The 14545-nt window shown below is 35.2% G+C and overlaps 1 protein-coding gene across 1 annotated transcript; it reads right to left on the reverse strand.

The window, feature by feature from the left end:
* Positions 1–6755: 6755 nt before the first annotated feature.
* Positions 6756–9360, reverse strand: LOC140892814 (mitochondrial import receptor subunit TOM7-1). Its single transcript, XM_073301815.1, has 2 exons — positions 9225–9360; positions 6756–7296 (listed from the first exon to the last, which is right to left on the reverse strand). The coding sequence occupies exons 1-2, from the start codon at positions 9334–9336 to the stop codon at positions 6995–6997; spliced, it is 414 nt and encodes a 137-aa protein (XP_073157916.1). The 5' UTR covers positions 9337–9360; the 3' UTR covers positions 6756–6994.
* Between the last annotated feature and the right edge of the window lie 5185 nt (positions 9361–14545).

Below are 14545 nucleotides of genomic sequence, written 5' to 3' on the forward strand. Positions count from 1 at the left end.
ATCACCGTGATATGGTTGATATCCTCGGCCACTGTATCATATTCCACATCTGGAGTGTTGTAAAACTCATTAATCAGAACAAGAGTGAAATTGTAAACCTTTCCATGAACATACACCTGTCCTAATTGAGCAGAGCTTTCATCTCCTGCTCGAGATAAAAGATTGCTACAGAATTCCATCACAGCCTTCCTGGAGAAGGGAGCAGCAACAATAACAGTAGCATACATCTCTTGTTGCTTCGGAAAAGTTACCAGATTCTGCCTTTCAAAAGCTTCTTCATCAATATTCCTCTATTCATAGAAAATTCTTGGTAGAAATCGTTGCTGAAGGCCAGAGCAGGATCAAGTCCACCATCAGTATCAGCATTGTTGTCCTCAATGTAGGCAACATTATCCTCAACATCCATTACTTCCACTTCACTAGCAAAGTCATCAGTGTTTGCTTCTTCATAATTTTCTTCCTCAGAGCTAGAAGAGGAGGAACTTCCAAAACCTTGAGGCTTTTTCTCCTCGTATTCTTGCATCTTATCTGCATCAGGTTCTTCCTCATATGATATGGGAGAAGGCACAAACGTCTCATCTCTTGATCTTTTGATTTTATCCGTGAATTTGACCAAAAAGGCTTCATTTTCATCAGAAAAAGAAAGCTCACTAGGAGCACTAGTAGAATCAGCTTCAGTTGAAATAGGTGGCACATCATCAGATGGAGCCACGCCAGATGGAGGATTCACATCCTCATAAAAAGAAGAGCTTTCGTCCTTGGACTCGGCAGCAATAGGACCAGAGGTCTTTGGCCTAGCCACAACCTCAAAATCTTGATCACCAGAATCATCTCTAGAGGAGAAATCAGGGTCGTCTAGCAACAGGCGAGAGGGATCCTTCTTTCCTCGGAATCTTTCCAAAGGAGTAAAGTCAACATTGTAGCTTGCCTGGCGTTTTGACCTTCGTGATGTCACCGATGCTGGGAACACTTGGTTCAACACTGAGAAATCTGGCTGATTTTCCACGTCAATTTCATTGTCAGGCTCACCAGGGCGAATGATTTCCAACGGTGCAGGTTTTTCACTGGTTGGGACAATTGCGAGAGAAGGGTTTGAAGAGAGAAATTCATGTGATGTTTATTCCTCTTGATGACCAATCTTCAAACGAATGTCATAAGAATCAAAACCTTTTCCTGCCATTTTTAGATAATTTTTGAGTGAGAGAAAAAAGGAAATTTTGCAGGGAATTAGAGAAAGTATGGAGGAGATGAGTAGCAAAATAAAGCGGTGGAATGAGAACCAAAATTATGCACAACATATAAGATAATCATCGTTAAACGGTAACACAATCAACGACGATCACCTCTTCACATTTCTAACAGACACATGCGGTATAAACACTACTAATGGTAACAAAGTCCAACGGGTAACTCTTTCAAAAATTGGAAATAAAATCTTTATTAATCAAGGCAATTACCCGATGATATCACCCTTAAGATCAACTTCAAAATCATCCCATAAATAACTCCACTTCAATTCAGCACCATTGAAACATTGTCAATCACAAAGCAGTTCAATTTTTAGCTAGTTGGTCATTTTTCCAATTTTGTTTATTTTCGAACCTCTAACCCTGAGCAAAATATATTTACAATTTATGATAGATGCATAACCTAATTTATGCCTAAAACAGAATGTACTGTAATTAAATCAACAACAAAATGCATACAATGTGTGTGCAAAGTACGTGTTAAGCACTGGTGTTGGCAACATGATAGAGAAACAATTCGAGGTGGCCGATCTCCTATAGAACAGGAGAAGAGAAGAGAAGAGGAGATGCCAGAGAGAATCAAAAGAAGGAGAAGAAATATTGTTCATATTCATATGAAATGAGTTACATTATATTGGTGTATTTATACATTTCCTCTAACCGCTTTACTAAACTACCAACTCCCTCTAATTTCCTTCTAAATTCCACCCAAACGTTTAGTGATATTCGGTTTCTCTTTTTTTATGTCGCTTCTCCATTTCTTGTCATATCATTTCCTCTAACTGGTTTACTAGAATACTAACTCCCTTCAATTTCCTTCTACTTTCCACCAAAACGTCTAGTGATATTCGATTTCTCTTCTTTTATGCCCTTCTCCATTTCTTGTCGTATTACAACATCTTCCAACAATACTATATTCCTTACAAATATTTTGATGAATTAGGATTTTTATACCATTACCTCTCGGCGACTATGAATAGTAATTGAAGGGGAATTCGACAACGTAGCAACGAAAGTTGTTGATATAACTTGTCTTATTCTGATACGCTACGGTGAAGACACTGAAGGCAATGGACTGTAATTCGAAAAACGTGAAATCGGAGCTGTAGAGATTTGGGTTTCTACCAATTGGCAATTGCAATTCTACCAGATACCTGAGCAATGAGGAAAATCGAATATTAATTATTTTATTTTATAATTAAATACTAAGGGTATATAAAAAAATTTAAAAATTGTTTTAAAAATACTACGCGTTTGAACGACTATTCTTATAAAAATATTTTTAGAGTTAAAATAATGTTTGTACAACTATTGATTTTTTTTCGTAATTAAAAATAATTAAGAAAGTGTTTTGTAAGATCGATTGCTTGGTGTTGGTGGTAATGATGCAAATCATATCTTTTAAACCGCACAACAGTACCAAGCATATCAAAATTTCCCTCCCAATAATTGCACTCATTGCAATCAATGAGAATCAAACACATGAACTTGACTCTGATACCAATTGTACGACCGAGTGTTTGCCGCTTTACCAAAAGCTATAGTTGGTGGTAATGGTGCAACTCAAATATTTTAAACCGCACACCAGACCAAGCGTCATGGTTTAATCGTTCAACCAAGCAGGGAGTCAGAGATAATTATTGCACCCCAACATTTTTGAACAAATAATCTATCAAATAAAAAAAAATTTGATTTGTGTGCTTAACCTGCGTTTTTTATTCTAAAAACATAAAAAGAAAACATCTATCAGTATTTATTTAAAAACTATACTTGGATAACACTTTTTTAAAAAATTTTACAAAAATATTATCCAAACACATTCATTGAACGTATTTTTTTTTAATTTATTATAAAACACTAAGGCACCGTTTGGTTTGAGGTATGATATAAGTAATATATAGATAAGTAATATAATGTAATAAAAAATAAATAAGAAATGATAGTTAAAATAGTATTGAATTTGATTGATAGATTATAGTTTGTTTGATTTGATTGATTAAATTTTATATAAAAATGTTAAATGATTATTTTGTCCTTTTAAGTATAAATAAATTAAAAAATTATATTATTTATAAGGGATAATATAGTAATTTTAATTCAATGATTTGATTGATGTGAGATAAATAATTAATGATTTGATTGATGTAAAATAAATAGTTAATATATGTATGAATAATTTGATGAAAAGAACGTATGATAGGATGTGATGAGTTATACATATATTAGTAATATGGTGAAGAGAACGGTGCCTAAAAATATTTTTAAAATATCTGTCTAACCGGAGTTTCAATACATATAGGACTTTTCAGCTGTTATTTTTATTATTTTTTTATTTTTCGCATAACTAAAACACGGTACCAGGTTTTAGTGGTCGGGGACGAGTTGGACATCATTGGTTGGGCAGCTGAAAATTTCTCTATATATGTATATGTATATATATGCATAATGAAATTTATCTATTTATACCAACTAGTTTTAAAATTTTTAAAAATTCATTGAAAGAAATAAAAAAAATAAATTAAAATCAAACGTTCAAAGTTCAAACCAAGCCAAATTAGGTTTGTTTGTAGTCATGAATGATTTGGATCAGTTTGCTATTTAGAAAAAATACTGACAAAAGGAACAAGACAATTCTTATCAAACGACTAATAATATTCCATGCAAATTTCTGCAGGAATCTCAATCGAAAATCTTAGGCTTAAATCTTAATAACCAGTTGCAACATAATATTTCAGTTTCCATTCGTGTTTTTCTAGTTTCTTTCAAATTCTCAGCTTTATCTCATTTTAGTTGTAAACCCATGCACATTTTCGACCATAATGGCCGGCAAATTACTTTTCTTGTCATTTGTTGGATCTTTCGTTCAAGATTTCAACTTCCTCGCAGATTAATTTTTCTCGTTTGGATGCTTAACCAAGGAAAAAGTTAAACCTTTAATTATTGCAAAATAAACCTAAACTACAACAGCGGAGCCAAGATTCCAAATTTACCCGGGCTATTAGGAATGGATATATGTATTAGTATCGAACCTCTTGGTTGATAAATGATTATTGTCAATTCTTGGCTTAAAAAATGATATATAAAATATTGTTTTTTCTCTTTCTCACTTGATTTGACATTAAACTAATCTAATAAAAACTTGAACAAACGACAAAAGATTGACTTTTTTACGAAATTGAAAATTGCAATTCTAAAAAAGACGAGGAGGAACTCAAAATAAATAAAACAATCATAGGCCACACCATCTTCATAGTTCATAGCAAATACATGTACTTCTGTCAAAATAAAATATTAATAAAACATATTAAAAAATAAAAGGGCGAGAAGAAAACTCGCATGTCATAGCATCTTATTAGTTTATAACAAATGCATTGAGAATAAACATTAGATAGCGAGAAAAACTTAAATGAATGTCATCTATATTGAAGGCTGCAACTATTAGTTTCTTGAACTATGGTTATTAGATATTTTCTCAATCTTTCTTTAATCATATATTATTTTTTTAATCAAGCTTTAATCACATATATCCATCTATTTTTCTGGGATCACAATTGAGAATGACTGGATGCTTTATTTATTATTCATTTATTTTTTCCCATTTTAAAATCACGAATTCCATGAAATCACCGTATCCATTAATTCTTTGTAAATTATTCTATCTATTTATTTGATGATTTTATTTTTTTTCCTCAAATTTTAATCCTTAGCTCATTAATTTAAAACATTATTATATATAACCAAAATTAAATTTTAAATTTTAAATATAGGAAATAAATTTTGTTTAAAAAGAGAGAAAATAAATAATTACATTCTAAAAATTTAAAAAAGCGAATGCGGCATTGGTTGGGTTGCTTTAGCAATCATGCATGGATATGAACCATTTATGAAACTAATTTCTCCCGCTTGTACATTACATCAAAATACCAATCACTTTCAACTATATTCATTTTTAATTATATTACATATTATATATTTAAAAAATACGTGAAGAAGGCATTGGTTAGGCATTGATTATTATATATTATATATTTAAAAAAACAGTTTATAAATTGTTAAACGCAGCTTATTTTGACCGCTTATAAGCTTTTTGACCAATTTATTGTCAAACAAATTGGAAGAACTTATATGCTCTACAAAACAACTTATAAGAACAACCAAAAACCCTCTTAAAACCATTACGCTAAGATCCCCTGCTCAGTGTTCTATACAACCTCCAGCCTTTGGCACAATATCAATTTCGTGGATTCGGTTCTTTTAATTTCATGCGCAGAGAGAATAGAATAAAAGAGAAAACAACTTTTTCCCAAAGACACTATTCATAGAAACGGTCCAATAAACTAATCTACAAGGCAATGAGTCTAGGACCTTGGTCAAAGTAAGTTGCATGGTCGAATCCTATCTGCCATGGAAGAAAACTAGCCTGTTGCAGACAGATCACAAGAACTTTCTTGCAACTAAACAATGAGGGCAACGGTTAAAGTTTCAAGCAATTAGACCAAAAGTAGCACTTTCATTATTTCCAGTTAAGCAGTTGAATTGCCAAAGTTCAAACATTAAATCAACAAATCTAACCAGTCCCAAAAATCTACAGTCTTCATACCACAATGCTAAGCATAGTAATCGAATGTAAAAACCTATTGGATTGAGATGAAACATAGTGCCTACATCATAATGGCTAGGACAACCAGTGACATTTGAGGTTACACACTTTCTGGGATCGATCAATTTCAATTAATCATGCAAGTTCTACAGGTTATGGCATACATGCCAGTGTTAGAAGGCTGAAAGATATCGTAGCAACTGTTTACAAGTGTTTATGATAACAAGGCTTTTAGCTCATACCGGATTTTTCCTCTGTAAAGTACAGAAGAGCACACCTCAACTAATATCCGAATGAATAAATCCCGAACCTAAAATTGACTAGACCGTTGAAAAAATACCAGAAGAAACTAGTCAAACATCCACATCCAAATTCATACAGATGTTAACCAATAAGCCCAAGAACAAATTGCAAACTCAAAAGACTAGCATTCATGGCAAGAGAACCTTCCATGACATATCAGCCACTCCACAATGGCTGCAGGGGAACGCCAGTGCGACAACTAAATTTTTTTGACAACTTTCAGTCATCAACAACTAAGTTCAATCTATAATGTAAAGATGGGCTACTTCATGGCCCTAACTGGATCGTGGTGCTCTTGAAAGTCGCTCTCTCCATGCTAAACTAAGCCCAAAAGGAGACTACAAATCCAAGAAACTAGAGGGAGTACCTCCCAAAACTTATAAGCCATTGTTCACCGAGAGCAGATGCGACATATTAGCAGTACGGTTGTAAGTAAAAAGTGGTGAAGAATATGTTGATCAGCCAATAACTACTTCTCAATCCCTATAACTTCCACAAATCAGAAACCATGAACAAGATGAACACCACAGAATATAACAGCAGAGAGCCGAGTAAGCAACTTATCATGTGAAAATCAAGAAATACTATTGGCAATCCACAGAATATAAAACAAAAATAAAGATAAATTATAAAACCAGAATACCTCATGACATGTACCAATCCACAGAACATAAAACAAAAGTACAGATCGATTATTGCATTAATCAGTAACTGAAACGAAACGGGTAGAATTCCATAGAACCACACCAAAAAGGCTAACTAAACACAACCGCAAAATCGACTGATGGGCGTGACGTATAGACTAAAAATATAGCGAATTCGAACTCGAGTTTGTTAAATTCTTTCAGACAGGGCTTAGGAGCTGAGAGAGCGAAGGCTTGGGTTCGGAGTTCATGCCGATGATGATGACCAGAGGGATGAATCCATAGTGGGTAATAACTTTGGCCTTCTTCATCGTCCAGGTGCTCCACTCCTTCACGAACCTCGCCGCGACAGCGACGGTGGATCCATCCTCGTCCGCCGCCGCGGACTTCCTGACGGATTTCCCTTTCGCCGCCCTCAGTGACACCTTCGACGCCATGTGCCTTCGTCTGGTTTTTCTTTCTAGGTTTGATAAATTACAAGGAAACGCCTCAAAGGTATGCCCTAGAAAAAGAATTATTATTACTTGGCTAAAAAGTTTAAGAATTCCAATTCATAAAAAAATATAGTTATTATTCTTCATATATTTTGAACTCAAACAAGTATTATGATTACAAAATAAACATATTGGATTAAATATAAATTTATGTAAATAAGCGATAAAAACTATTAAGATTTTTTATAAAAAAATAGGTATATTATTATAATATTGAATTTCATAGAGTAAAAATATCAGGTCTATCAAATATCAAATAGTTGATTTTTGATATAAAGCCACCAAATTAATCAATGATTCACAATCTATTTTTATCATCCTAGTAACATAAGAAATATTTTTTGCGCAATCACTCATTACAAAATACCATAAAAAATTATAATAACACCTCCCTAATGTTCAACAAATATATTTTGAAATTAAAAAAATAAGTATTATGATAAGAAAGTACTAATATCCAATTGGAAAAAAAAATAAAGGTCACACCTACTTATTTATTTATATTTATTGAGAATTAAACAAACTATATTAATCAACCTCAAAGTCCAGAGATACAAGTTCTAAAAACCAAGGTGGATATCCACCAAACAACCATTCGAAATTAGAAGATGATGAAATGACTTTCCGTGCTAAAGGGATTATTCTATGCTATATTTGGAGTACATCTCCCTTAATGATATGGTCAAATATCAACTATTGGATCATCAACACATATGTCAATTTCCATAAAAATATACGGGTCCCACGTGATCTAATGGTATTGAAATAGGGGGAGAAACACTCCCGGTGTAGCATAGACTAACCCGTGCGGATTATTCTATGCTACACCTGGAGTACTTTTCCCCCTATGATGTGGTCAAACATCAACCATTGGATCATCAACACATATGTCAATTTTCATAAAAATATACGGGTTCCACGTGATCTAATGGTATTGAAATATGAGGAGAAGCACTCTCGGTGTAGCATAGACTAACCCGTGCGGATTATTCTATGCTACACCTGGAGTACTTCTCCCCCCATGATGTGGTCAAATATCAACCATTGGATCATCAACACATATGTCAATTTTCATAAAAATATAGGGGTCTCACGTGATCTAATGGTATTGAAATAGGGGGAGAAACACTCCCGGTGTAGCATAGACTAACCCGTGCTAAAGTAGGTGCCACGGCATTAGCAGATCTCATCATATGATGGATTGAAAAGAAATTAGGTGGTTGAAGGTATGATTTGATCTTCAGAATTAAAGCCCTATCTGATCCACGATTCTTCTCGTAGAAGTTATATCTTGCACTACATGAAGGGAATCCGAATAAATCGAGACGTTGATGAAATTAAACAATGTTCCTAACAAAAATTCATCCCAAAGAGAATAGTTACTAACTCCCCTCTTTTTACCGATCCCGAATTACAAATAACAGACGCTTTGGCTCCCAAAACATAGCCATTGAATTCACGAATCACAGCCCCTACACTAAATAGGTGCCGCACCTCATCATAGCTTGCATCCACATTTATACACACTTGATTCCATGGTGGGCTCTTCCAAACACAGTCCGATGCACCCCTAGGCAAGTTGCTCGATTTTTCACACATAAAGAGCGCTTTACGGAATACATCTAACAAAAAGAACATCCAATCTACCTTCACCGCCATGTTATGTATATCCTGGGAATGTTTGCATTTACAATATTCATTCCATACTGCCCAAGCAACCAAAGCAACTGCTCGATTTCCCATCGATTCATTCCTTTTGCTAGAGCCAAACAACAATCAATAAAAGAGGCCATATAAATATGTTTCAAACATTTCCAAAAATTTGTAGTTTTCCAAACATATTGGATAATAGGGCAAAAGGAAATTCAATGACTATTAGTGGCAAAATTTTAATGACATAACAAACACAGACCATTTGTTGGAGCATGGTGTTTACCCGGATTTACCTCAAATGGAATAATATTCTTAGACTCTCTCCATAAAAATTGCAAACTTTTGGTGGAATATGTAGTCTCCAAAGAAGCTTCCACCATGACTAAAGGAACCATATTTAAAATGAGTAAGCCTAGTATCCAGGGTCCTTACCAATCAAGATGGAATTCGCATCTCCAACTCGCCAACAAAGTCTTTTTTGGATAAGATCTCTGCTCCAAAATGTGTGGAAGTATCCTGTGGAATTGACCCCAGATGGTACTACATACTTATTGGCACCCAGATAGAACAGATATTGTGTTAACCAGTACCGAGTCATTTGCATACACATACTAGGTTTGTATACTCGTGTTTATCGTATTGAGTGTAATCGTTCATGTCCATGTTTTTTTGTTTCTTGGACACCCCATTCGACGGGGCATGTATGCAGGTGGACTAGGGGCGAGATCAATGTTTAGTCGGTGACCAAGGCTTGAGAGCAGGGGTCGTCGGTGGTTTCTAGATTAAGCTTGTAACTGGTATCTTGCTATTTACCTTGGATTGTATTATTTTCCACAATTATATCTGATTATTGTTGTTTTGGTTAATTGCATGCTTAAGACTCTAGTTAATAGGTGATCCTGGTAGGGTCACTATACGAATTCTTGTTCTGTTCTATTCTGTTCCGTTCTGTTCAGTTTTGATATATATATATATATATATATATATATATATATATATATGTGTGTGTGTGTGTGTGTGTGTATACATGAGATTACTATTTAAAATGATTTTTAGAAGCTTGAATGATTCTTCCATTTAATAAGTGATGCCCATATCAGTCACCCACTCACAAACATCTCAGATAAGACCGAAGAAGAAGTAGAAGATGATGTGCAAATTCAGTTCTGGATCTAGTCATGAAGAACCAAGATTTTTGTTGTTTAGTTCGGTTTAGTTTCACATTATTCTATCCGCTGCGTTAGATTATGTTATTTGTTCAGTTTCTGAAATCAACTCATGTTATTTGTTTAAGCATTGTAAAAATAGTGTAACTTCAATTTATGAATGACAAACCATTTCAGTTTGATGAATGAATAGATCGGTTTTTGAGTTTCTGAAAACTGAGGCTTGTTGTTTTTGAATTCATGTTTGAGAAAAATGCCGATGACAACCAACCTTGGTTTCGAGCGTGACATTGAAGTGGTAGCAAAGAAAACCAATCTTTATAAACTGAGGGGATCCAATATTCGAAACCAGTATATAACTCAGTAGTTGATATAGGTTGACTGAAAACTGAGTAGTTAAAAGCCTGACTAAAAATTGGGCATGTTGATAGCCTGACTGGAACTGAGTATTTGATATCCTAGCTGAAATCAGTAGTTGAAAGCGTAACTGAAACTTATGGAAGTGAAAAATCAGTTCAGTGTATAGACCTTGGTGAGTAGACAAACGAAGCTACAAAACAAAGGGAAAACTAGTAAACTGGTGGTACGAGCTAAATTGAAACTGGTCACTTGAGTAAATATCAATTGATCATAGACCAATCGAGACTAGTTGAGCTGGAAGACATCAGTTGCGTAAATATTAGTTGGTAAGAAATCGGTTGAGTACTAAGTAAACTGCTCAATCGAGTAAATTTGTTGAGTAAATATATGTTGAATAGAGACCAACTGAGATCAGTTGAGTACGTACCACCTAGACTGATGAAGACCAGTTGAGTAGATCAGTTTGGTACAGATCAGTTGAGTAATAACTAAACTGATATAGATTATTTGGGTAGATCAGTTGGGTATCAACTGAACTGATATAGACCATTTGGGAAAATCAGTTGGGTACAGATCAGTTGAGTACCAATTAAACTGGTATAGACCAGTTGGGTAGGTCAATTGAGTATTGACCAGTCGAGTACAAGCTAAATTGAGTGATTTAAGTTGATTAAGGTATCAGTTGTGTGAATATCAGTCAAGGTTAGCTAGACTGACATCATCAGTTGGGATCCGAAAGAGGGTCAGTTTAGTAGTTCAGTTGGCCAAGTTAACTACAGAAGCTGAGGTGTTTTGAACACAAACTTCAAACAGCCATAACTTTTGATCAAGGAAGAAGTTTTCCTATTATAATATATCGACGAAAATGTAGTTTCAGGACAAATCCAACCTAATACCATCCGATCTTACTAGTCCTGCCATCAAACCCCAAATTCCTTTGTTTTCATTGAGATATCATCGATTTTTTGAAATTTTCTTACTTTTAGAAATTTTGAAGATTTTTCATTTCTTAACCACATTGTATTTTCACACCAAATTTGGTACACTTCATGTACACTTCTTAGATAATTTTTGAAAAAATTTCATTCAATTCGTAGTCAAAAACTTTTCAGTTTACGTCCCTCTCATTGCTCACTATAGACCTTGTTGAATTAGTTCATTCCATTAATTGATTGTATATAATATGATCCTTGAAATCCACACTCTCTCATCATAGAAAAACCAACTATCGTCCTCAATTGTATGAAACTAAATAATCTCCTGGTAACAATCCATAAGTATTTCGGTATATAGTCAACATGTCAATACCCAGTGTAAAATTGAAATATTTCATCAATAATATCATCAGATTCATAGTCAATTCGTTACTCTAAAATTCTAAAGAACATTCCAAGAATAAAAGCTTAGATAATGCCGAATGACCCATTGGGGTAGAAATAAAAAGTATGACGTCTAGGGAAACATATGGTAACTTATGATTCTTAACAAATCGTGAGGATATGAATGAATAAGATGAACTAGTATCCATAAGAATGTAGGCAGGTATACCGCGTATTAGAAATGTACATACTATGACCATATCACTCACCTCCACAACCTGATCAATGTTAAATGCAAAAACATGTCCCTGGACATGAGGTTGATGATTAGAGCCACTTACTGACTATCTCTATGTTGGAAAACGCGGCGATCAGATCAATCAGAATTGATACCCGTTGCAGCGGAAGTTTAAAAAATTTTATATGGAACGATTCCATAGTGGGTATCAAAACCTTACGATTAAATTGTGTGTGTAAAAATTAAATAACAATTATAAATTTTTACCTTCAATCTCGAATCGAGATTTTGGACACCAACAGATTGCTCTGCTCTTGTTGTATATCCCTGGAACTGATGGACGAACTGTTCTTCAATCAGGTCCACGAACGGATAATTAATCCCTCTGATAGATTGCACTAGAAAATCTATCAGAAGTTTCTACGAAGAGAATTAACGAATTTGATCCGTTAAAACAGACTTTAATTCAAAATTCACAGACTGGATTTTACCGAGCAGAGGGGAAAAGGGGGCGGCCACTTCTGAGGAAAAATTCTAGGGTTTTTCGAAAATTTTGTGACCTGTTGTGTGTAATTTCTGTACTGCAATAACTTATTTATAATGTAGGCCGCTAACAGCTTAGGGCCCATTAGTCATAAGTTCAAGCCCGACAAGCAAAGCCCGCATGTTCAGAAATTAATATAAAATTCATCATGACTCCGATTGATAAACCGATTTCACCAATGTGCACAGAAACCATTTTTGCACCTTTTAAAGTCAAGATAAATTTTTCTGAATCCGAATTCAGTGATTTCCAAAAATGCTCATCCCTATGTCATTTTAGGAAATCTTACTCCTCTACTCTTAAATAAGAAGTCCAACTTCTTTGTTCATTAAATTTAACTCTTTAAATTTAACTATCTCAACGGGGATTAAAAATCCATTACTTTGTGTGACCCTCAATGGTTCAGGGATACAGCTAGCCGTGGGCTCACAACTCCTTGTGACTCGGAACAACAATTTCCGACTTGCCCATCGAATCATGGTAAGAGCGCCTAGCAACATCGCCCCATGATTCCCTAGGTATCACTGATAGTGCCTGCAAGAACCAATAGATTTTGGTTAGCGTACAGTACGGTCCCTTCATCCATATATCCCGATCGAATCAACAACCATTGGTATATCGAGAGTCGTTCGAGATTCGATAACTATGCAATACATCTTGAAGATCAAATAGTGACATCGCATGTGTTACTAAGAAACCATTTCTTAAAACACATCATGTACTCCGGCCAGAGATTCGTCACACTAATATCTCCTCAGATCGCATAGGATATCCACACTCGCAAGTATGTGGTGAATCCTTGACAACAAAGCATCGACTCCTATATGTGTTGTAACTGTACCCAATCCCGACACCTGATGACCCCAATAGAGTCGGTAAATGAGTTAAAGCACAATACTAGCATATAGAGTCTCAATGATGTTTCAAGTAGTAAGGACTAATGGTGTACAACCAAAACCGCGGACTTTATCCACTCGATAAGTGATAACCACTTGGAAAGTCCGGATAGGGTAGTTCGATCATTCATCATATGAATATCCATTTGCATGCTTCGAACATCTCTATGTTCCTTACCAATGAAACGTGGTACTCTGCATCGCAAATGCTAGTCTCAAACTCGAGCGATCCTTATCCTTATTATCGGACGGCTCAATCGACTAGGAACAGTTTAGAATATACAGTGACTATAAGATGTGTTTCATGATAGACATCCCCATGTTCTACCACATCTTACATACACTATAGTATATTCAAGGTCTTTATCAAAACAACAATAGTATATCACAATATAACAGTATGAAGAAAGATAAAGTCATTGCCATTAATAAAAGTGTAAATTATATTAAACAAAATATTGTTTATATAAAGAGTCATCAAAGCCCTTAGCCACAAGTTGGCTCACCTGGCACCCACTCTTTCAATCTCCCACTTGCCCTAAAGCCAACTAGTCATACTACGTAGACCCATTGCTTCGCGATGTTTGTCAAATAATGGTCCTGGCAAGGGCTTAGTAAGTGGATCAGCGATATTGTCTGCAGAGGCCACTCTTTCGACAGTGATGTCTCCTCTTTCCACAATCTCCCGGATGATGTGGTATTTCCTCAGTACGTGTTTGGATCTTTGATGAGACCTTGGTTCCTTTGCCTGAGCAACGGCACCCGTGTTGTCACAGTACACCGGGACTGGACCAACAACTTCAGGAATGACGCCCAACTCTTGGACGAAATTCCTCATCCAAACGGCCTCTTTAGAAGCAGCTGATGCTGCAATGTATTCTGCCTCAGTGGTGGAATCCGCTGTGGTGTCCTGCTTGGAACTCTTCCAAGAGACAGCACCGCCATTGAGCATGAACACAAATCCAGAGGTTGACTTCGAGTCATCCACGTCACTTTGGAAGCTAGAGTCGGTATAGCCTTCCAATTTTAGTTCTCTTCCTCCATATACCATGAACATATTCTTAGTCCTTCGTAAGTACTT

Source organism: Henckelia pumila, chromosome 3 (assembly GCF_033568475.1).
Source record: "Henckelia pumila isolate YLH828 chromosome 3, ASM3356847v2, whole genome shotgun sequence".
NCBI classification, from domain to species: domain Eukaryota; kingdom Viridiplantae; phylum Streptophyta; class Magnoliopsida; order Lamiales; family Gesneriaceae; genus Henckelia; species Henckelia pumila.

Coding starts and splice junctions, on each gene's coding strand:
- LOC140892814 (XM_073301815.1), bottom strand. CDS start 9,336: ATGGTTCCTTTAGTCATGGTGGAAGCTTCTTTGGAGACTACATATTCC. Junction 7,297..9,224: donor TCCATTTGAGGTAAATCCGG/GTAAACACCATG, acceptor TTCTTTTTCTAG/GGCATACCTTTGAGGCGTTT.